At 37.4% G+C, this 23,530-nt stretch overlaps 1 protein-coding gene across 2 annotated transcripts in view; it reads left to right on the top strand.

The window, feature by feature from the left end:
- VEPH1 (ventricular zone expressed PH domain containing 1) overlaps positions 1-23,530 on the top strand; it is a 223,136-nt gene that overhangs the window by 157,991 nt on the left and 41,615 nt on the right. Inside the window, exons 9-10 of one of the 2 annotated variants that reach the window (XM_055321783.1) lie at positions 8,476-8,615; positions 12,068-12,202. In XM_055321783.1, coding sequence (XP_055177758.1) covers positions 8,476-8,615; positions 12,068-12,202 — 275 coding nt within the window. The remainder of the gene's footprint in view (positions 1-8,475; positions 8,616-12,067; positions 12,203-23,530) is intronic. The other variant, XM_055321784.1, reaches the window with a different exon arrangement.

Genomic DNA, 23,530 nt, shown 5'->3' with positions numbered 1-23,530 from the left:
AGGAATCATGTAGTTATCTGTCTTTCTCAGGTTGATTTATTTCATTTAGCATCATACCCTCTAGGCCAACCCATGTTGTCTCCCATGGCATGGTTTCAGCTTCTTTTATGGCCATCGAATATTTCGTTGTGTAGATATACCACATTTTCCTTACCCATTTTTCTACTGATGGACACTTCAGTTGCTTCCATGTCTTGGCTGTTAAAAATAATGCTGCAATAAACTTAGGGGTGCATATATCTTTTTGTGTTACTGTTTTTGTTTTCCGTGGGTAATACCTGATTGTGAAATTATTGGATCACATGGTATTGCTACTTTAAATTTTCTGAAGAGGCTCCATATTGTTTTCCACAGTGGCTGCACCAATTTACATTCCTACCAACAGTGCACGAGGTTGTCTTTTTTCTCCACACCCTTGCCAACATTTGCTAATCCTTGTAATTTTGATTGTAGCCATTCTAACTGGTGTAAGGTGATACCCCAGTGTGGTTGTTATTTGCATTTCTTTTAAATGCGATGACCCCCCCCCCCAATTTACCAAACTGTCAGAAGTCAGGGAAGCAAAGAATTGAAGGTAAAATGTTGATTCAAAGATCATTTCCCCCCAAATCCCTCATCCCTGTGTCTGAAATGGAAATTTGGGAGGCATTTATGTAGAAGATTGCTCTGGCAGCCTTTATATTCGCATTAAGTTTACTAGCATATTCCTAGACTCTGGTTTTATGGAAAAGAAAGTTTTTCTTTCCATTATATTGTATTTCATCTGATTTGCTGGCTGATGATGGTCCTGGTCCTTCAGGATGCTTTTTCCTTAATAAACATCATCTGTAAGTTAAAAAAAAAATGATGAGTGATGTTGAGCTTCTTTTCATGTGTCTGCTAGCCTTCAGTATATCTTCTTTGGAAGAATGTCCATTCGGGTCCTCTGCTCATTTTTAAATCAGATTTTTTTTATGTTGAATTGTATATGTTATTTATATATTTCAGATATTAACAGCTTATTAGATATGTCATTTACAAATATATTGAATTGTGTACATTTTTTATATATTTCAGATATTAACAACTTATTGGATATATCATTTGCAAATATCTTCTCTCATTCAATGGGTTGTCTTTTTTTTTTTAATCTCTTTGCTGTGCAAAAGTTTTTTTCTTACCATAGTCCCAATAGTTTATTTTTGCCTTTGTTTCCTTTGCCTCAGGAGACATATCTAGAAAAATGTTGCTATGATCAATGTCAGAGAGCCTGTGCTCTCTTCTAGGATTTTTATGGTTTCAGGTCTTACATTTAGGTCTTTAATCAATTTTGGGGTTTTTTTTTTGTGTGTGTGTGGTGTTAGAAAGTGATCAAGTTTCATTCTTCTGCATATGTCTGAACAGTTTTCCCAGTACCATTTGTTAAAGAGACTTTTTCCCATTGGATATTCTTTCCTGCTTTCTCATAGATTGCTTTGGCTATTTAGGGTATTCTTTGGCTCCATACAAATCCTAGTAAAATTCTAGTTTGTAAAAACAAAAAAAATGCTGTTGGTATTTTGATAGGGATTTCACTGCATCTGTAGATTGCTTTGGGTAATATGGATATTTTGATAATATTTTTTCCTACCCATGAGCATGGAATATGTTTCCATTTGTTTGTGTCATCTTCAATGTCTTTATCAGTGTTTTATTTTTATTTTTATTTTTTTAATTTTTTAAAAATTTTTATTTATTTATGATAGTCACACACAGAGAGAGAGAGAGAGAGGCAGAGACACAGGCAGAGGGAGAAGCAGGTTCCATGCACCGGGAGCCTGATGTGGGATTCGATCCCGGGTCTCCAGGATCGCGCCCTGGGCCAAAGGCAGGCGCCAAACAGCTGCGCCACCCAGGGATCCCATTATCATTATTATGTTTTATAGTTTTCAGAGTACATGTCCTTCATTTCTTTGCTTAGGTTCATTCCTAGATATTTTATTCTTTTTGGTACAATTATAAATGGTGTTATTTTTTAAATTTCCCTTTCTGTGACTTCATTGTTAGTGTATAAAAATGCTACTGATTTCTGTGTCTTAATTTTGTATTCTATTACTTCACTGAATTTATATATTATTTCTAGTAGTTTTTTGGTGGGATCTTTAGGATTTTTCTCTATATAGTATCATGTCATCGGCAAATAGTGAAAGTTTTACTTCTTCTTTACCAATATGGATGCTTCTTATTTCTTTTTCTTGTCTGATTGCTGTGGCTAGGATTTCTAGTACCATGTTGAATAAAAGTGGTGAGAGTGGACATTCTTGTCTTGTTCCTGACCTTGAAGGAAAGCTCTCAGTTTTCACCATTGAAGATGATGTTAACAGGGCATTTTCCATATACATCTTCATTATGTTGAGCTATGTTTCCTCTAACCCCATTTTGTTGAGAGTTTTTATTATAAATGGATGTTGTACTTTGTCCAGTGTTTTTCTGCATCTATTGAAATGACCGTATGATTTTTATCCTTCATTTTTTGTTGTTTATTTAAGGTTTTATTTATTTATTTATTTATTTATTTATTTATTTATTTATTTATTTATTTGAGAGAGAGAGAGTGCACAAGTGGGGGAAGGGGGTAGAGGGTGAGGGGGAACCAGACTCCCCTGCTGAGCAGGGAGTCCAACCACGGGGCTTGATCCCAGGACCCTGGGATCATGATCTGAGCTGAAGGCAGATACTTAACCAACAGAGCCACCCAGGTGCCCCTTATCCTTTGTTTTGTTGGTGTGGAGTATGACATTGATTGGTTTGTGATTATTGAACCATCCTTGCATCCCAGGAATAAATCCCACTTGATTGTGGTGAGCAATTTTATTAATGTATTGTTGTATGCAATTTGCTAATATTTTGTTGAGGATTTCTATATTTATGTTCATCAGGAATATTGGCCTGTAGTTTTCTTTTTTTGTGATGTCTTTGGTTTTGGTGTCAGGGTAATTAATGCTGGACTTATAGACTGCATTGGAAGCTTTCCTTAGTCTTCTATTTTTTGGAATATTTTGAGAAGAATAGCTGTTAACTCTTTGGATATCTGGTAGAACTCAACCGTGAATCCACTTGGTCCTGAACTTTTATTTTTTGGTAGTTTTTTTTACTTAACAGTTCAATTTCATTACTTGTAATCAGTCTGTGAGATTTTCTGTTTCTTCCTGCATCAGTTTTTAAAGATTATATGTTTCTAGAAGTTTATCCACTTCTAGGTTGTCTAGTTTGTTGGCAAATAATTTTTCATAATGTTCTCTTGTAATCCTTTGTATTTCTGAGGTGTGAGTTTTTCATTCTCCCCTTTCATTTCTGATTTTATTTATTTGAGTCTTTTTATTTTCTTGGTGAGTCTGCTTAAGGGTTTATCCACTTTGTTTATATTTTGAAAGAACTGGCTCTTTGTTTCATTGACTTATTCTACTGTTTTGTTTTTGTTTTAGCTTTTTCTACATCATATATTTCTTCTCTTCCATCATTTATTATTTCCTTTTTTCTATTCACCTTGGGCTTTGTTTGTTCTTCTTTTTCCAGTTCCTTTGGTATAAGGTTAGATTGTTTATTTGAGTTTTACTTATTTCTTGAGGTAAGTCTGTATTGCTATATACTTTCCTCTTAGAACTGCTTTTACTGTGTTCCAGAAATTTTGGACTCTTGTGTTTTCATTTTCATTTGTCTCTCTGCATTTTTCAATTTCTTCTTTGATTGCTTCATTAGCCTATTTTTTTGCTATCATGTTGTTTAGTCTCTATGTGTTTGTGTTTTTGCCAGTTTTGTTATTGTGATTTATTTCTACTTTCATGCTATTGTGATCAGGAAAGATGCATGGTATGGTTTGAATCTTCTTCAATTTATGAGGCTTGTTTATGGCCTAATACATGATATGTTCTGGAGAATATTTCATGTGAAATTGAAAAGAGTGTGTGTTCTGTTGTTTTTGGATGGAATGTTCTGTATATATCTGTTATATACATTTGGTCCAATGTGCCATTCAAAGACATTGCTTCCTTACAGATTTTCTGTGTGGATTATCTATCCATTGATGTAAGTGGACTGTTAAAGTCCCCTACTGTGATTGTTTTACCATCAAGTTCTCTCTTTATATCTGTTAATATTTGCTTTATAAATTTAGGTGCTCCAGTATTGGCTGTGTAGATATTTATAATTATCCTTTTGTCGGATTGATGCCCTTCTTTTTCTCTTGTTAGTCTTTGTTTTAAAGTATATTTTGTCTAATGTAAATATTGATACCCCAGCTTTTATTGTTATTATTTTTTGCTTCTATTTGCATGTTGAATGTTTTTCTATACCTTTACTTTCAGTCTGTATGTGTCATTAGGTCTGAAGTTAGTCTCTTGTAGGTGGCATATAGATGGGTCTTATTTTTATTTTTTTTTAATCAATTCCACCACCATATATCTTTTGATTGGAGCTTTTAGACCACTTACATTTAAGTAATTATTGATGGGTATGTATTTATTGCCATTTTTAAAATGTTGTCTTCTGGTTGTTTTTGTAGTTCTTTTTTTTGTTCCTATATTCTTTTGCTCTATTTCTTTGTGATCAGTGAGTATCCTTAGTGTTTTATTTGCCTTTCTTTCCCTTGACTTTTTGTGTATTTATCATAGGTTTTTAGGCTTGTGGTTACTATAAGCTTCAAATATAACATTCTAAGTAAATAGCAGTCCATATGCATTTAATGATCATGTAAGTTCAAAAACATTTTAAAAAGGAAACAGAAAAAATATTTTTTTTTACCTTCTCTTCCCTTTTTACTCTCTTCTCCACATCTATGTATATGTTGTCATATTTTACATCTTTTTATTATGTTTACTTATGGCCATTTCTTTTCATTAAAGAAATCCCCGTGACATTTCCTATAAGGCTGTTTAGTGGTGAAATTTCTTTATCTTCTTTTTGTCTGGGAAACTTGTTATTTCACCTTCAAATCTGGATGTTAACCTTGCCAGGTAGAGTATTCCTGTTGTAGATTTTTTCCTTTCAGCACTTAAAATATGTAATTCCACTCTTTTTGGCTTGCAAAGTCTCGGCTTAAAAATCAGCTTATAGTCTTATAGGTTTCCCCTTGTGGGTGACTTCTTGTTTCTCTCTTGCTGCTCTTATGACTCCCTCTTTATCTTTAACCTTCGACATTTTAATTATTATGGACCATGGTATAGACTTCCTTGGATGCATTTCATCTTGTTTGAAGCACTCTCTGTGCTTCTTGGACTTGAATGTCTATTTCCCTCCCTAAGTTAAGGAAGTTTTCAGTTATTGTTTCTTGACATAAGTTTCCTACACCTCTCTCTTCTTCTTCAGGGACCCTCTACAATGCAAATATTTGTTGGCTTGACATTACCCAAGAGATCACTTAATCCTCATTTCTAAAAATCTGTTTCTCTTTTTGATGTCAGCTTGCGTACTTCCATTATCCTTTCTTCCAGATCACTGATACATTTTCTTCATCCTCTAATCTGTTGATTCGCTCTGGTTGTTTTTTGTCTTAGTTATTGTGTTTGTCAATTCTGATTGGTTCTTTTTAATATTTTCTATCTCTTTATTGAAGGTCTCACTTGAGTTCTTCCATTCTTTTCTCTGGCCTCGTGAGTATTTTTGTGATCATTATTTTAAATTCTTTATCAAGCATATTGCTTATCTGAGTCCAGGATTTTCCTATGTTGCCATCTTGAACTGGAACCTCTTCTTGTATTTTGTATCAGACCTTTAAATCTACCCATGTGTGTGATGTATGTATTTTGGATATTTCAACTTACATTATACAACTATTGATGTTCATGTTAACTTCAATATTTATAAAGACCACAACAAATCCTTTGATTTTTACAAAGATAGGCTGTTATCTACCAGAAAAAAAGAAATAATCAGATTTGGGAAATATGCTAAGCATTATATATTTAGAAAAGCATGACCCTCAACATTTACTCTATAAAAATAAATACCCTTTGGACATCAACTATATAGTAAAAAATATAATGACCCAGATACACTAAAGTTACTAACTCAAATTACCTTGAACTTCATGCCTTGTGTTTTGTTTTGTTTTGTTTTTTTCTGGATGTTCCATACACTTAAAATTGCTTTTTTCCTTCCAATTTTTTCTAAGTTAAAGATCTTGGTTATCTTTCAAAGTGACCTCAAATATTCTCTTTTCCATGAAGATTCCCCTTGTTCCCCAATTAAAATAGGTGCTCATTTCTCTGAGCAGTTAGAATTGTGTTCTTTTCCATTATCCTATGGTCTTAAAACAATTTATGTTTTGTTTAAAAACGTTTCTCCCATTTTGCTGTAAGTTTCTTAAGAGCAGAGTCAACATTCTGGCCCTTCTTGCTCTCCATATAATGTCTGACATTCATTCATTCATCCAACAACCATTTACTGCATGCCTACCATTCAGTACCACAGAGTGAACATGAGGGAGAAAATTGCAGAGAGAAATCAATAATTAAATGTTAATGTTGTGGGGAAATTTTTCCAAGTTAGAAAAGTTCTAAAAAAAGTGAGGAAAAAAAATATTGCTACAGATCAGATTATGGAAAGCATTAACAGAAGATATCACAGAACTGGCTTATTTTTTATAGCCGGCATATATGCTTCTAAGTTAAATACCTCTACCTTCTACTGCTTTGCCCATTCTGTGTGATCTGGGATGCCTGAGGTTTGTGTATAGAAAACTGGCAAGTTTATTTTACTCCGGGCAAGTAAAATAAATCTAATCAATGTTCATTTGCAAAAGGAAACATGAATGAGCACTGAGAATATTTAAGGAAAGGAAAAAGACAAAACTTTTTTTATGGCAGAGGCCTGAAGTCCACCTTGTGACTGTCAAGCTATTGCATAGGTTCTTAGAAAAGAACTTGTTCTCTTTTGAACTCTTCTATTAAAGCAAAACATATGGGTATCTCAGTGTATACATCACAGCTAGCTTTATTGCAAATACCATCGGTGTGTATGTGCATTTATAGAATACTTGGTCTTCTATTTCTCTGGTATTGATTAATTTAAATCCAATTTTTAGAACATCTGTACCAAAAAAGTATTTTTAATTACAATCTCAATATTGAATGCTCATTTTTTTAATTCCCCAAAACAATTAACTTCACAAAAACATCCTCTTCCATATCAGTGTTTCAGAATCACAAAAATTTATAATTATTAAGATTGATGTACATAATTCTAAATTGATCTGTGGCTTTATTTCCAATGCCTTCTCCTCTAATGTGTCATTGGCCACTCTTCCTTAATTTTTCTAACCTTTTCCTGAAAAGCCTGATATTCCTTCACACCTGAGTCCTTATAGTGCACAGACAGGCCTCCCCAATTCTCCAGGGAACCCAGGGCACTCTCTTAGGTGGGGACTGATTGCTACTTTATTAGGGTCCCCATCAAATTTTAGTAAACCATAACCATATTTCCATTTTTAAAAGTAGTGCATTCCAAAAATCTATTAGTTTTCAAAACATTTCATTTAAAATATTAGCTGAACTCTGAAATAATAAATACCTCATGTATTATCAATATGATAGATTTAAAAATTCTCAGTATGGTAGAGCCTAAAGCATCTTAATGTGGCATAAGCTTAGCTGAGTTTAAATCCTGGCTCTGCCACAGATTGGGTAGGCTTGTGGAGTTTTTCTGGATACCAGAGCATCATTCATCTGTCCAGATGCTCTCTTGAGCATCTATTATATGCCACATGCCAAGGTCACGGTGGTGAACCAGGCATTCACAGTGGTTCACTAGGCTGACCCGCTAATGTGCTAAGTTTCCTCATTTTTAAAATAGGAAGAACACCCATCTTGTAGAGTGCAAAACTTAAGTGGCTCCTCCTACTAACAGCTTCTTGCCACGTCTGCTCCATGCCGCCACCACCACCCTCCCCCACTTTCTTATCTCTAAAAATAATCTCATTAAATTTCCCTGATGAACCCCTTCAATTTGAGATAAACTTTTCAAACCAAACCAGGACAGTTCACAGGAGGCCACACCTCTGGCAGTTATTCTGGAGGCTGTCTCTGTGGCCCCTGTACAACCAAGAGAACAGTGTCACTGGTCCATGCAGAAAATGCCTAGGTTTCCTCTGCATTTACTTGTGCATTTGCTTATCCTTCCCACATTTTCATTTCAAAGTGCCCAATCAGGGAGTAATAACACTATATCTCCCTTTTTATTGGAGAGGCTTTCTTTCCTTCAGGTGAGTTGCTTGGAGATTCCTAATGCATTGTTAATGAAAATAAGGGAAAGATGGATAGAAAGAATATAACTTGTTGAAGCCATCTTTAGTTAAATCTACTTTCCATGAAATGGATCCACTCCCAAATGCATAGTTTTGTTTGTAGTTATTAGTTTGCAGACTGAAACTGAAGAACGTATTTCCAAATGTGTTTCTATATTGAAGTATAAAGTATAACTCTGGACGAATCTATGTGTAATGCTATGTATATTCATTTCTAGATTCTGTTAGAAGTTGTGTAGCAAAGTTGTTCTTTACATGCTCCCTGAAGGGTCATTACTGCCTCTACAGTAAATCCAGTTTTATTCTCATCAGCCAAGAACCTCAGCCATGGATCCACATCATGTTCCTCTTTCAGCAGGTGTGTATCTGCATGTTTGTCATGGCTCCTTAGTGAGTTGGTGGGGTATGAGTTTATAATCATTTTTACTGAATTATTCTTTGACGAGTTCATGTGTAAATAACAGCAATGCACACGTGTTTCATTAATTCTTAACATAGGTTTTCTATATTTTAGGGTAGTTTCTTTATCAAAGAATTTGGATTACTATTAAGGAGGCCAAACCTAGTAATACCTTGAATGTCCTTCACTTTAAAGAAGAAGAGAATATTTTTCTCTTTAAAAAAGAGAGAAAATATTTTTGTAAAATAACAACAAAAACAGCTTATTTGGAGGAATAGCTTTCCTTATGTAGGGTTCACAGCTTTCTAATTAATTTTAGTGTCAACATATCCTTTTTGATATTGTCAAGATACTGGAATACCAGTTTTGCCCATAGAATTTATAGATGTAGGAAAAGTTATGTAAAGAGGAACTTTCAACTAAATGAACAACTTGATGCAGAGATTTTAGCATCAAAAGAGATTCTTCAATATTTGGAAATACTTCTCTTGAATGCATTAAACTTTCATGTAAAACTTGATTATAAGGGGCACCTGGGTGGCTCAGTGGTTGAGCATCTGCCTTTGGCTCAGGGCATGATCCTGGGTTCCCAGGATCAAATCTCACAGGGAGCCTGCTTCCCCCTCTGCCTATGTCTCTGCCTCTCTATGTGTCTCTCATGAATAAATAAATATGTTTTAAAACTTGATTATAAAATGCTAGTAATAGAAGGAATATCAGACATCATTTCTACAGTTCATAAGAAGATTAAAGGCAGAATGCAGACCACTTGGCTCCTAACTCAGTGGTCTTTTCCTCGGTGGCATGTGTGTTAAAAAATAAAATGAGGGACTATAAGCAGAAGCAGAGAGGGCTGAGGCAGAAAAAACAGAACACAAATGTTATAAAATAGATAAAAATTAGGCCAAGCGATAGTATAGTTTGTTTCTATTTCTATTCTTAGTTATTTCTATTTTAGTAAAATATTTCTATAAGAGCCCTTAGCAACCAATTACATTTTTTTTAAAGTTGTTTTTTTTTAATTTTTTATTTATTTATGATAGTCACAGAGAGAGAGAGAGAGAGAGAGAGAGAGAGAGAGAGAGGCAGAGACACAGGCAGAGGGAGAAGCAAGCTCCATGCACCGGGAGCCCGACGTGGGATTCGATCCCGGGTCTCCAGGATCGCGCCCTGGGCCAAAGGCAGGCGCCAAACCGCTGCGCCACCCAGGGATCCCCCAATTACATTTTTTTATAAAGAAAAGGTAAAAAAAAAAAAAAAGAAAGGAAAAGAAAAGGTAAGCTTATTAAGAAAAGATGAATTTAATTTTTAAAAAGATTTTATTTATTTATTTATTTATTTATTTATTTATTTATTTATTTATTTATTTATTTACTCATGAGAGATGCAGAGAGAGAGAGAGAGAGCCAGAGACACAGGCAGAGAGAGAAGCAGGCTCCTTGCAGGTAGCCCGACGCGGGACTCAATCCTGGGACTCCGGGATCATGCTTTGAACTGAAGGCAAACGCTCAACCGCTGAGCCACCCAGGCATCCCAAGAAAAGATGAATTTTAATGCTGAATAGATCATAATCATAAAATGGAAGTATAATAATTAAGAAAAGACAGCATAGAGACGCCTTAGGAAAACGATCATTTCCTATGGGAAGTCTTTTTAAGAACATTTAATAATATCTCATAGAGAACAACTCACATTTTGATGTGAATCAAACTGTATGTATATAAAAACCAGCATTGATTTTTTTTCCCTTTTCTAGAAATGACTCCATTTTTCTTATACTTATGTTTTTCAAATAGTTTCCATCAGTAAGTCTTTATTTGGTTTCATGATTGGCTTTGCTCACTACTTATCAGTTTTCTGAAACTAAACCAAAAAACTTGATTTGTTTTTGTTCCTTCAGTCCTATTTTATTAAATTAGTCTGATTCGTTGTGTTTCTCTTTAAGCACAATCACCCAAAAGCATCTGTTTATGATGCTCTTTCTCTTTGTTCATTTTACTATGCTTCCTTTCTTTTCCTACACCCTTGATATTGCATAGTCTGGGTGAACCCTGACTTTGGGGTCATCAAAAATCAGATCTTTGACTTAACCATTACAAACTTAGTGATGCCTTCTATGCTGGGTCAGGCTGTTTCCTTTCTCTGTCAAGTTAACGCATTAATGGAATTCTCAATTCACAGATTCCAGTCTAAATAGTCCCCTTTGGAATGGTGATTAGTTACATCAGGCCCTGTTCTTCAGGTGAAAATCATATGCTGTATAAGTTTCTGATAATAATCAAGAAATTCCCAGATGTGTCCACATTATGGGTTGTATCATCAATCTATCTGGTACTGGCTCTTAGCCTTATATAATCTGTGGACCATTTCTGGTAGAAGATCCTCCATTTTCCCCACTCTGCATAAGAAACAGTTTATCTCGATAATAATAATTAGATTTTTCTGGAAAAACATTTTTAGTTTTCATTTACTAAATAGAAACTTTATACACATAAACCACCTAAATTCTCATAAACTGATGCTTGGACAGTCATTGACATAAAAAATAAAATTTTGTAAGCCAATATCATTATTTTATCATACGTCACACATGAAGGATAGTATGTATGGTATTATATGTATATAAATAATGTTTTATGCCTTTATTCTATGTTTTTATATAATTGTTCCCTTGAATTGATACTTCTCACTTTATAGATATCATATCATGATATTTAAATGACTATTAAACCCATGATTGATTAATAAATACATAACAAACACAATTTAGATCTTCCTTTGAAAATTTTATTTGCATTGACTTGAATGAAGTATATGTAAAAGTGATTTTCTTTATATGAATAATCTTATTATCCAAAACTAGAGTATTAGCTCTGGGAATAGTCATCTCTTACACATTTTAGGATTAGAAGTATTTTTGTTTCCCCGCCATCCATTCACACTGTTCATATTTGAGCTGTTGCATAGTGAACTCTTAGTTATTTAATTTCTAGCCTTCATGATCTACTCTATATATACAGACTTGATATTTGTAGTTTAGTTTTAATTTTATACCATAATTCTCAGATCTTTGAACAAATAAATATGAATATTTATATTAACCATTTTCCAAGTAAGTACCATGCTTGGGAAATGATTGGGGTAAATATTACATTACAAAGGTTAGGCATACTTAGAGATCAATATCAACTGCCTTGGAATCCTATTATATAATTTTACTTGTCTATTAAAAAATGAAAAGCCTAAAATGTATTATTTGTTTGATCTTCAGGATAGATTGCTTTGTTGTTTTATTTAAATTTATACCATATTGAATTTCAAACCAAGCCTAAATAGTACCTGGTAGTCAATCTAACAATATTGTTAGGACAAGAGGAAATGTTATGGTTTTCTCATTAATGCCCTTCCAGAGCCTGTTTCCTGAGCCCCTGTCCATACAGAGTCATTCTGTACAATTTCTCAGAGCTCTGTGGGAGAAGACTCAGGCAGAGGGTGCTCACAGCTTTGAAACAGCCATGATGGAGTCCACGTTTCCACAGCAGAAGGTAAGTGTTTCTTTCATGGACATGTTATTTTAAACCAATATCCAAGATTGCCTTGAAACAGTTTGCCTTTTTCTTAATGGTTGAATTTTTTTCTTCTTTCCTTTACCTTCTTTCATCATTATCAAAAAACACTGATTAATAATTTTGATGTGGAAATCATTGTGATATTGGTAGATAGGGTCATTGCCTGTTATGATTGTTAAATTAATATTTGTTAAATGGCAGAACAGAGTGCTAGATGATGAGTCCTGGCTCAATAAAACACCACAAGAGAGACTGAAATAGAGAAACATATTACTTACAGGTTCCGGAGGAAGGATACAGCATACCTCTAGGGGCTACAGTGGGACGTCAAGGCAAGGTGCAGGCAGAGAGACGGCAGGACCTGGGACACATGTCTTTATTGCAGCTGTGAGTGGAGGGTTTTGGGAAGTTCCAGGGCTAAGGCCAGAGGGGACACCACAAGAAGGCCCTCAGAAGCAGGGGAAACTGTTGATCACAAGAGCTATTGGAGGTGTCATATCAGGAGTGTGTATTTGCTTGTGACTCTGCAGGCTGCTATCTAGAGCATGAATGTGCATGAGAGGATTAGTGCCAGTTTAAGGCCCCTGCAGCCCACTTGGCCAACCAAAATGGATGCCGAGGCAGCAATACTATGGAGTAGCTTAGCCAAATTCTCAACAGTGCTGTTTAAGGCTGACAAACTGACATAACACAGCCCACTCAGAGACACACAAAAACTATGCACCTGGTATGGAATAGAAAACGTTGTACCAAAATAGACTATGGACTCTAGGGTTGAAAGGCAAAGAGCATCAGGAAATTGAGTTCCAGTTCTTTGGTGCTTTTCATTTCTCCCCTCCATACTTCCCTTCATCCCCTTGTCCTCTGCAATTGCCACAAAGCAAAATAAATAAATAAATAAATAGAAAGAAAGAAAGAAAGAAAGAAAGAAAGAAAGAAAGAAAGAAAGAAAGAAAGAAGGTGAGCAGAAGAGAGGGACCATGGTCAAGGTGAGAAAGAGCTCTACTGAGGCAGGCAAGTATGACTTGAGACGCAGCATTTTAGGAGTGTGGAAACAGGGATAACGCTCTCAGGACACAACTGACTGAGAGCTACTGAGCAGACAGCCAAGCTGAGGAAGGACCAGAATGTGGCACAGCACCCTTCACCAAATAGGGTAAAACTGGAAGTGTATCAATACTGACATGTTCAGATTTGCATGAGAAAAGTCATAGGCCTGGGTATAGAGAAAATTATTCAAGAGTAAGCTTGGTGGAGATAGGAAGGCTACTTAGAAGCTATTACTAGAAACAGGTAAGAAACAAAGGTATAAACTGAAGTTGGAAGTTGTAGGGAGAGGATGGGTTCAAGAGCTATTATAGAAGTAGAACCAACAGGACTTGGTTCTTGTTGAAGAAAATGGAAGAACCAAGGATGACTCCAGGTGCATCATATGGCTGAATGGATGATGGCACCCTTCTGAAAAAGACCACAAATGTTGCTGAGGTGGAGGAAGAAGATGAGGCATTCTTGTTTGTGTATTTTGAATCTGAGCTATCTGTGTAGATAATTAAGTGGTGATTGTGGCTGAAATGCCTGTGTGGACCTCAGGAAGAAGGCCATTCCTGGAGACATGACTTAGACGTCATAAGGTAACGTTTGATGTCATGGCAATAAATCAGACCATTCAAGGAGAATATGTATGATGAGAATCGAGAATGGTTATTGATCTCTCCTTAGTAAATATAACCAGCTTCTCTAAGCCCTTCGCATACTCAAAGATTCTGATTATTCTTTTTTTACCTTCAAGAAAGAAATTGGATGCTTATTGGACAAACCAGGGGTTCTGAGAGTTTATGGTCATGGTCTCTTTCCTTGTTTTTACTATTAGAAGGGGGAACAAGCATATCAGTGTTAAATAAATTCGAGTACAAACAAGTAGTAAGTTAATCAAAAACTATTATATTGTGAAACTAACTCAATACCCCTTAAGTGTTGAAGGATTATAAGAAGGATGACAAACGCATGTGATTAATCAGAAATTTATTTAGAATGGTCTGTAAGACACTGAAAGTGCACCCAACTATTGCATCACTTTATTTTTTTTTATTTTGGCTTTAGTTTAAGAATTAGACTTGCAGTATTAAGAATAAAGGAAATGCCATAATTGCATCAATGTAAAGTAGAATGGATTTTTTTTTCATATTTCATTCAAATTTTAAACTCTTGCATCATGATTAAAGACAATACCTCAAATTCTTATAAATCTTTTCATGTGAGCTGTATTTTCACTACAGGCACAAGTAAATTAAAACTTGGCAGTCTGCCTCAAGTCCTGAGAGATGTTTTTAAAAATTTGGCAAGCCAGTTTTGTGCATGCTCATAAATATATGTCTTCATATTTCTTCTATTTTATATGAATAAATACTCCTCTAGGGAAAAATTAACTGCAAATCAAAATGGTTTTGAAATCTTTAGTTTTAATAATTTTATTTATTCATAAGTAATTTTTTAAAAAACCACTGATATCTGGAATTTACATTATGTAGCAAAGTTATCTGCTCAGGTATTTCTCAATCGAATTGATTTTCTTTCTTTCTTTTTTTTTTTTATGAAGTGTTCTGCCCACTAAATTCAAAAGAGCCATGAGAATAATCCAAAGTCTGCTTTATTTTCCCCATGCGTGCCAGTATGTGCATACGCCAGAAATTTGGAAGTGGTGTGCATGCGTGTATCTGTTGCTGCATGCAACATGCAGCCAAGTGGATTCACATATACAAAAAAGGAAGAAACTCTTAGAAAATGTCTGAGTCTCTAGAACGTAATGCTCTGGAGGGTTTGTTATTGTGATTGCTTTTTAACAGTGTCTTGGAATTTTAGAACTGAAAATCAGCAGTAAGATAGCTATTAAACTGCCACCCGCTTGAGGGCAGGAATTGCATCCCATTTATCCTTGCAATGGCAGGGTCACACAGCGCCTGGCATACACTGGACTCTCAATAACTAATGAGCACCAGCTGAATAAAGAGGTGAATGCTGTCATTTTCCCAAAATTAAAATCAGGAGCAAAGGGACCTATCGAAAGTCACATGGCTAGTCATTGGCTGAGCTAGAACATGAGCACATGCTGAGGTGACACCACAGCTGTCACGAATGCATCTGGTTCCTCTCTACTCCGGGCACATAAGAAGATTACATCTCCCTGAATCTGGAAGTAAGGTTTGGCCATGTGACTTGCTTCAGCCAATGAAATATGAGAAGTGTTCCCTCTCTTTATACCGTGGTCACTACAGAAGCAAATGTTGATAGTTGCCAGCAGGTGCACACAGAATTCTGAGCCACCACGCGGAGGACTGCTGCTCTGGAGAGCCACCCAGGCCCACTACACACTTCCCATGAAGAAGAAACAGTCTTGAGCTTTGTTAAAAACTAAGGCTTGGATAGTACAGCCACATAACCTACCTATGGTGACTCATACACCTGCCAGAGTAGGTAAGCGAGGCTCGGAAGCCAGACTTCCTGGGTTTAAAATCTGTCTCTGCCACTTTCTGGGTTCTGAAGACTTTGACTCTGAGCTTCAGTTTCTTTCTTTATGCAATGGCAATAATATCTGTTCCTACCTCATAGAGCTGTTTGAGGACTAAGTCAACACGTAGTTCTCAGAACAGTGACAGCCATTGCGATGCCTCAAGAAAGGTCGGCTAAAATTCTGATTTCTGGCCAGCATTTCTCTCCCTCTTTCTTTCAAGAATAACAAAGACACTCTAGACAACATAACTCTGGGTGGATTAAAGGCCTACACGTAATCAATGAAACTGTATAATTAGAAGAAAATATCAAAAGTTGTCTTTGTGACCTCAGGATAAGAAAGAATTTTTTGAGATATGTAAGCAGAAATGATGGAAAAAAATAGTTTTGACTACATCATTGTTTACATGTCTGTATTGCAAAAATACACTACAACAAAGTTAAAAGACAAGCACAAGATGTGAAAAGGTATTTTAAATATGGATAATTAACACAAAAATCCTAAATCAACAAGGAAGGTAACAACCCAAGACAAAACTGGGCAAAGACTATGAACAGAAAATTCACAGAACAGGAAACTCAAATGAACAATGAACATAAGAAAAGATGTTTAGTCTCACTAAAAATCAGGGAAATAATTGATTTAAATATTTAAAAATTATATGCCTTTTTACAATGATCAGACTGGCAAGGATAAAAATTGTAACAATACAAGACTTGGAAGAATGTGAAAAAAATGAGAATATTCATATACTATAGATAAGAATATGATTCAATCTTCTTTGAAGATTGCCTACTTCAAAAAGAAAAAAGTACTTAAGAAAAAAGTAAATAATCATTAATTAGATTTATAAATGACTGATAACTGACAAGGTGGGTGATTAACTTTCCAGAATTTTAATTCCACTTAAAGTTTATCAGAAAAATGCTTAAGCATTTTATCATAAATGCTTAATTTTTTTTACCACAAGGAGGTTTTTTGTATTATAACATACAAAAATGTTCTGTCCTAGACAAAGTTTAAGGCAATTTTCTTTTTTTTTAAAGTTTTATGTATTTATCCATGAGAGACACAGAGAGAGGCAGAGACACAGACAGAGGGAGAAGCAGGCTCCGTGCAGGGAGAACAACGTGGGACTCGATCCTGGGACCCCAAGGGGTCACGTCCTGAGCTGAAGGCAGATGCTCAACCACTGAGCTACCCAGGCGTCCCAAAGCAATTTTCTTTATAGCATGTTACAAAGAACAGCCTGGCAGTAGCTGGTGGTATGATAAACTCCTGTACCCTATCATCCTGTGATTCCATTTCCAGGTGAAACTCTCAACGTGCCTGCACCAGGAGACATGTACAGATGTCACTGAATATTATCTGCACCAAAACATCAGGAGCGATGCAAATGTTCATCAGTAGAGAAATGAGGAAATGTTGTGGTATAATCATGCTCTACAGACAGTGAAAGTGAATTAATTCGATCTATGCGTAATAACGTGGAGTCCCTCTTGAAAGCAGGATATTAAGTTTTAATAAGCAGGTTGCAAAAGTGTAAAAAAATAGAATGGTAACTTACATAAATTTTTATAACATTCTAAGCTGTATTATGAATGCTTATGAGTACACATACCTGTGGTAAAAATATAAAAAAATATATATATTTGGGGGATCCCTGGGTGGCTCAGTGGTTTAGCATCTGCCTTAGGCCCAGGGCGTGATCCTGGAGACCCGGGATCGAGTCCACATCGGCTCCCTGCATGGAGCCTGCTTCTCCCTCTGCCTCTGCCTCTCTCTCTCTTTCTCTCTCATGAATAAATAAATAAAATGTTAAAAAAAATTTTTTGAAATCACACCAAAATTCATGAGAGGCTTGCCTCTGGATAATGAAGACGTGGGTAAAGGAGAGAGAGAAATGTTACTGGAAAGGGAATTAAAGAGATCTCAATTTCATCTGTAATTTTGTTTTTTAGAAAATCAGCAGCAAGAGCGCCTGGGGGCACAGTCAGTTAAGGATCCTGCTCTTGGTTTCAGCTCAGGTTGTGATCTCGGGATAATGAGATTGAGCCCCACTCAGTGCGGAGCCTGCTTGAGAGTCTGTCTCCTTCTCCGCTTGGGCGCTCTCTCTCTCTCTCTCTCCTCTCTCTCTATCTCTTCTCTCTCTAAAATAAATAAGTAAACATTTAAAATCAGAAGCAATATATCAATATTTATTAATATGGCAAGTACATGGATATCTGTTACATTATCCTTTGCATATGCTTTTCTTTCTTTTAAAAAAATCAATTAAACCTATGAGTAACATTTAAGAGTAGAGTGTTGACAGATTCAACTACATAAAAATACAAAGCTTATAAAAAACAAAACCTGTCATGCACAGTGACTTAAAATGAAAATGTGTAATCAGTATAAAAGATGAATTTTAATATCCCTAAGATACGTAAATCAATAATCAATGGGCTAAGGACATGAGCAAATAACTCAAAGGAGACTCAGTTCAGAAAAAGTATTTTTCTTCATTAATAGTCAAAGATATAAAAGCTGAAATTAAAATAACATTAACATGACCCCCTTTTAATCCATTTTTAGAAGGATAATAATCAGTTCTGGTTACAGCAAGGGAGTTTAGACACTCTCACACATTTTTAGTTGGGGTGTAAATTATTTCAACACTTCTAAAAAACAATTTAGCAATGCAGGTCAAGAGTCTTAAAAATGTTCATATCCTTTAACACAGTGATTCTGTTTCTAGGAATCTATTCTAAAGAAACAATCTGAAATGTGTACAAAACTTAAGATATGCACACCAAAAAAATATTGTGGGGTTATTTATGTTTAGTGTAAATGTCTCAAGATGGGAGAATAAAAGTATACATATATATGTTTTTCCACCCATATGGAAGAATATTAAGAAAACATGAAAAACCATGTTTATAAAAAATGTTTAGTGGCATGAAACAGTACTATGTCAAATGCCACATTGCAAGATTCCAAATTATTTATCCAAAGAGGATTATTTGGAAAATTCCATTAAAACTACCAAAAGGAAATATACTGAAATGTTAGCGATGGTTAGCTCTGGTTGGTGGAATTAGCATTTTTGAGATTTTCTGTTAGAAGTATGGCTTCTTTTATAATCAAAGAATAACAGTTATTAACAGTTTTAGTGACATTGCCTTATGTAAGTAAATGTAAGTGAGCCGTTAAAGAAAAATCCATTTTAAGTTCATCAGTTTTCATTATAAAGATCTTAGAAAAAGGCAGAAAATCCAATAATTTACTCAAGAAATGAGGAGGATGGCTTCCGGGAGCAACTAGAGGATTCATTAATGATTTTGTTCCAGTGCATGTGCGGCCCAGCCCTTCAGAAGGAGGGGTGCTCTGATTACCAGGGAAGCAGGCAGTTGACAAAGTTGATTGGGGATTACTAAAAGACTGAAATTTGAGGGAGGAATCTCCTTTTTTGACACACATGTTCTTGTTCCCAAAGTATGGAGAAATTCCATATGCCATAGAAAAGAGGTCTCAAAACTGCCCGTTATGGAAACAAAAAAAAAAAATTAAATTTACTGCTGAAATAAATGTGCCCCATATGGCTAACATTTGGAGATTTGTTTTCAGTCCACACTGCTACAAACATACTTGACAGTTCCCAGGGTAATTGGCTGTAGTGTCAAAGCATAAATAAGACTGAAACACCAATTCTGGGTATAACAAAAGGAGACTTTCTGATGCTCCCCAAGACTTAGATTTAATGTGTCGAGTTACAGTGTCAATACGGTGCTCCAGTCAACAAATGCCTAAGTAAGGTGCGGATTTATTGTATATAGGCTGTAACGATTCACATTCTCAAAATAAGTTTAAGTCCGTGTGTGTGACAAGTGGGTGGGTCAGCCTCCTGGGGAGCAGGGTGAGTCACGGTGTTGGAGAGAGATTGGTTTTGTCGGGCCCTCCCTTTCAGAGCAAGCTAGGTGAGAATGGGGTAAATGGGAACTGGGTTTGTGATTTCCAAAGCCTAGCTTGGCGTGGGGACTTTTAGGCTGTAAGCTGAGAACCAGGAAAATCTGATTGGCACCATCTCAGAAGCAAAGGTGAGGTCAAGAGACAACGAGAATATAATCCATAGTAGGAAGCTGAAGGCAAAGGGGTTGAGAAGGCAGATTGAGGGCGGGATGTAGATACAGATGCCAATGTCTGGGACGTCCCTGGCTCAGAGAGCTAGTTGGAAGAAGGGTGGACATTAAAATAGAATCTGAACTTTTAAATGAAAGAGGGACAGGGTTTCATGTAAGAAGGATGACGCACGTAGTAAGATGGAGGAAATAACAACAAAAAATCACAGTGAAGGCCTGGTGGATAGAACTGTAAATTCATTCATTAAGTTACAAATACTTTTTTGCGAATGCCTACTTTATGCCAAGCTCTGTGCAGAGACCAAACATAAATCATCATGCTCTGCCCCCGAGGAGACAAGCAATTTGCAAGTAAAGAAATGCACAATGCCACACTGAAAGATACTGTAAAAAAAAATAAAATGCCTGAGGGAAGTGATGAAGAACAGCAGTGTTTGTTGCGCGGTAAGGGAAGCTTCTCTGACCTGGTGTCAGATGAGTTTTCCTGGCAAAGAGAATAATTTGCTCAAAGACCTTGAGACCATATAACAAAAACAAAAATGATAATTAAAAGAAAAAAAGAGAAAGACAAAACCTTGGTGCATTAGAGCATTCTCCTCCAAATTTAAATCACACATCCCATCAGAAAAAAAATTTTGAGTAAGCACCCTCTGTGTTTATATATTTATTTGCCCATAAATAATATATATTATGACACTCATTTTTATTCTAAAAATATTCAAAATAGGAATCTTAAAGGATGAGATGAAAAGTAAACAAAAGTGAGAGTTCTAATATTTTCTTCTTCCTACAACACTGTGGGTGGTCATGCCCACCCCAGGAATGAACTCTCCCCTCCCACTGTTCCATGAAGTAGAAGAATCAGGGTTGAGCCCAGGGAACCAAAGGGAGAGTTGGTCTGGAGTGATTTACGTCTGCCTTGTAAGCCATGGCAAGGGCCTTAGATTTTATTTTATTTTATCCTATGGAGGAGTAGTTGAAGAGTTTTGAGCAGCAGACATTGTTACCCAGCCTATTTTCAAATGATCGCTCAGTCTGCTCTGTGGGGCCTAGATCAGAAAGGGGCAAAAGTGGAATCAGAGAGACTGTGAAGACTATTGTTCACCCAGATGGGAGAAGAAGGTAATTAGAGCTGGGATGGTCCTGCTAGGGATAAAAATGAATGACACAGTCAATATAAATTTTGGAGGTGAAAGGGTAATGCAAGCTAATGGGAGAGTGTAAGGGGAACTTTTGAATATCTTAAATTTAAAAATGTCTGTGAGATGTCCCAGAATAATCGTCTAGTAGGCAAATCTGTGGTTTAGGCCACAGACGAGGGCACTCTGGGCACTGAGGTGGGGAAAACCATGGGAAGATTAAGCCAATCTGAGAAGACCCAGTCTAGAGAGAGCCAAGGACCCAGTGCAGGATTGAGTCCAGAGAGCAGCCAAAAGACAAAAAAGAAGTCACGCATCTCAAGAGAGTCCAAGAAAGAGAGAGAACAGAAGCGAATGGGATTTGGCGGCCAGGTCAAGGCAGCAGGGTATAGAAAAGTGCCCATCCAACTGGGCAGCTTGGAAAAGGCTGTTCTAGGAGGATTTTAAAGGCAAGACTCAAAATGGAGTAGGTGAAGACATGAGGAGAGAGTGAGGACGGAGACAAGCATCTGTGGAGAGCTTATTTGAGAGGTTGGTGCCGAATGGGTTCATAGTGGAGTAAGTGTGGAGATGGTTTGGAATGGAAGGCCCCCGCGCATGTTTGCAAGTGTTGGGGTGACACCACAGAAAGGGCGAGGATGGTGACCAGATGAGAAAAAGCGATTGCACACAGACCCAGATCCAGAAGTGGATGTGATGGGGGAAAGATGAATGAGTTCTGTTTCGTGGCTTTTCATCTTTTTCAGTGAAATAAGAGGTGAGGCCGTCAGCTGAGAGTGTGATGGGGGAGGAGGGGTGGAAGGGAGGAGGCTAGAGCAGAGGAGGCCTCAAATGAAATCCTCAGACAAAGGAACGGTGAACCTGCTGGAGACACAGCAGGAGTGTCGAGCAATGAGACGCCTCCATGTGGGATCTGAGATAAGACACGTGAAGTAAAACAGAAACGGGGTCCCCTTCGGTGGTGCTCAGCTGTGTAGGTGCTACAGTGGGGTCTGCCTAAGCTTGGGCTTTTTTCCCCTAGTTGAGGGGCAGTTCGATGCTGAGAGGCGTCAAGGTAGGGCAGGTCTGGAGAGCCACGGCGCAGACCAGGGGGGTACATAGGGACCCCAATTTGAGAAACAGACCATCTTCAGAGCACAGGGAGGAAACCACAGGTTATTTTTCTCAATGAAGGAGGGTTTGGATTCGTGTTGGGCTTCTCTTCACAAGGCATCTTTGCCTCTCCTCTCCGCCCCACACCCGCTCTGTGACTCCCCGTAGAGCCCAGGGCACAGCTCAGTGGTCATGCTGCTGGGTGGAGCTGCTACAGACCCCCGGGGCCACCCCTGAGCCCCCCCCGGGACACCCCCCCGGGCCAGTGGGCAAGGCGAGGTCGGGGGGCCCGGCTGCCCAGGCCAGGCTTGCAAAGCTAGGATGGTGAGCTTCAGCACAAGACGCACTCCTGCCCCAGCTGCTGACCTGTGCTTACCCCAGCCTGTGTGCCCCCCCCAGAGCCATGGTGCCGTTCATCAGGGACTAAGATGACTCACGTGAGAGGACAGACAGGCTTGGAGGTGGAGGGAGCCCTTGAGAAGAGACAGACGCCCTGGAGACCTGTGCGGGCCTGACTTACCTGCCTGGGGCCCGCAGAGTGGGGAAGGTCAGCTGCACTCTCAGCCTTGCCCCCCTAAATACTGTCTCGACCTTCGCTCAGCTTCTTTCTTTGTCCCCCCTTAACAGCTCTACACTGGAACAATCCATAGGGACCCTCATCTAAACAGTTCCATACACGCAACTCGTACTAAGTGATTGCACATGACTCTATAAACACATTGAACCTGAGTGACTGTTTGATTCACCCTCTAAAAACTAGAAAACCTAAAAAAAAATAAAAATAAAAACTAGAAAACCGTTATCCTTACGCACGGCTAATTAACGCGCACTGCTCGTGTCTCCCCGACCACCACCCACACATATTATACTTATGTTGTACGTCAGCTCTTCTCTAAACATCAAAATTGGCAGAAGAGCGATTTTCTCGGTTTAGCTTAAAACCTGGTTTATCACCTGTCTTGTGTTTCCTTGGCTTTTCACAAGCCACGCTGTCCTATAATGAGGCATGTCAATTTTACTACTGTAGTGAACATTCCTGCGCAGTCAGCCAGATGGTCTGCATCAGTCAAGGAAATTAAAAAAAAAAAAAAACATTTTAGAAAATAGTTTAGCAAAATAACTCTATTCCTGGGGGAACAGAGGTACATAGTTGCTCTGAAATTTCTATTCCAGTCCAATAGTGCAGGAGTGGTTTGGGGCCTTTTCTTAAAGAATCAGTGCATGAGTCAGATAGTAGACTTTCTGCCCTCAGTGCTGTCAGGGATACTGCGTGAAGGGCAGTCCTGGGCGTTAAACTATTAGAATAACCAGCTCTTTCCAAGCAAAGTGGAGGTGCGGCAGTTAGGAGCTCAGGATCTGGGTTTGAATGCTGACCGCGGTGCTTGCGGACTCTTGGGGTAGGTCCTCTGTGCTTCATCTCCCTTACCTGTGAAGGGCACGGAAT

This window comes from Nyctereutes procyonoides, unplaced genomic scaffold (assembly GCF_905146905.1).
Source record: "Nyctereutes procyonoides isolate TBG_1078 unplaced genomic scaffold, NYPRO_anot_genome, whole genome shotgun sequence".
NCBI lineage: Eukaryota > Metazoa > Chordata > Mammalia > Carnivora > Canidae > Nyctereutes > Nyctereutes procyonoides.
The sequence above is the reverse complement of the archived record's forward strand: the minus strand, read 5'-3'. Positions and strand labels throughout refer to the sequence as shown.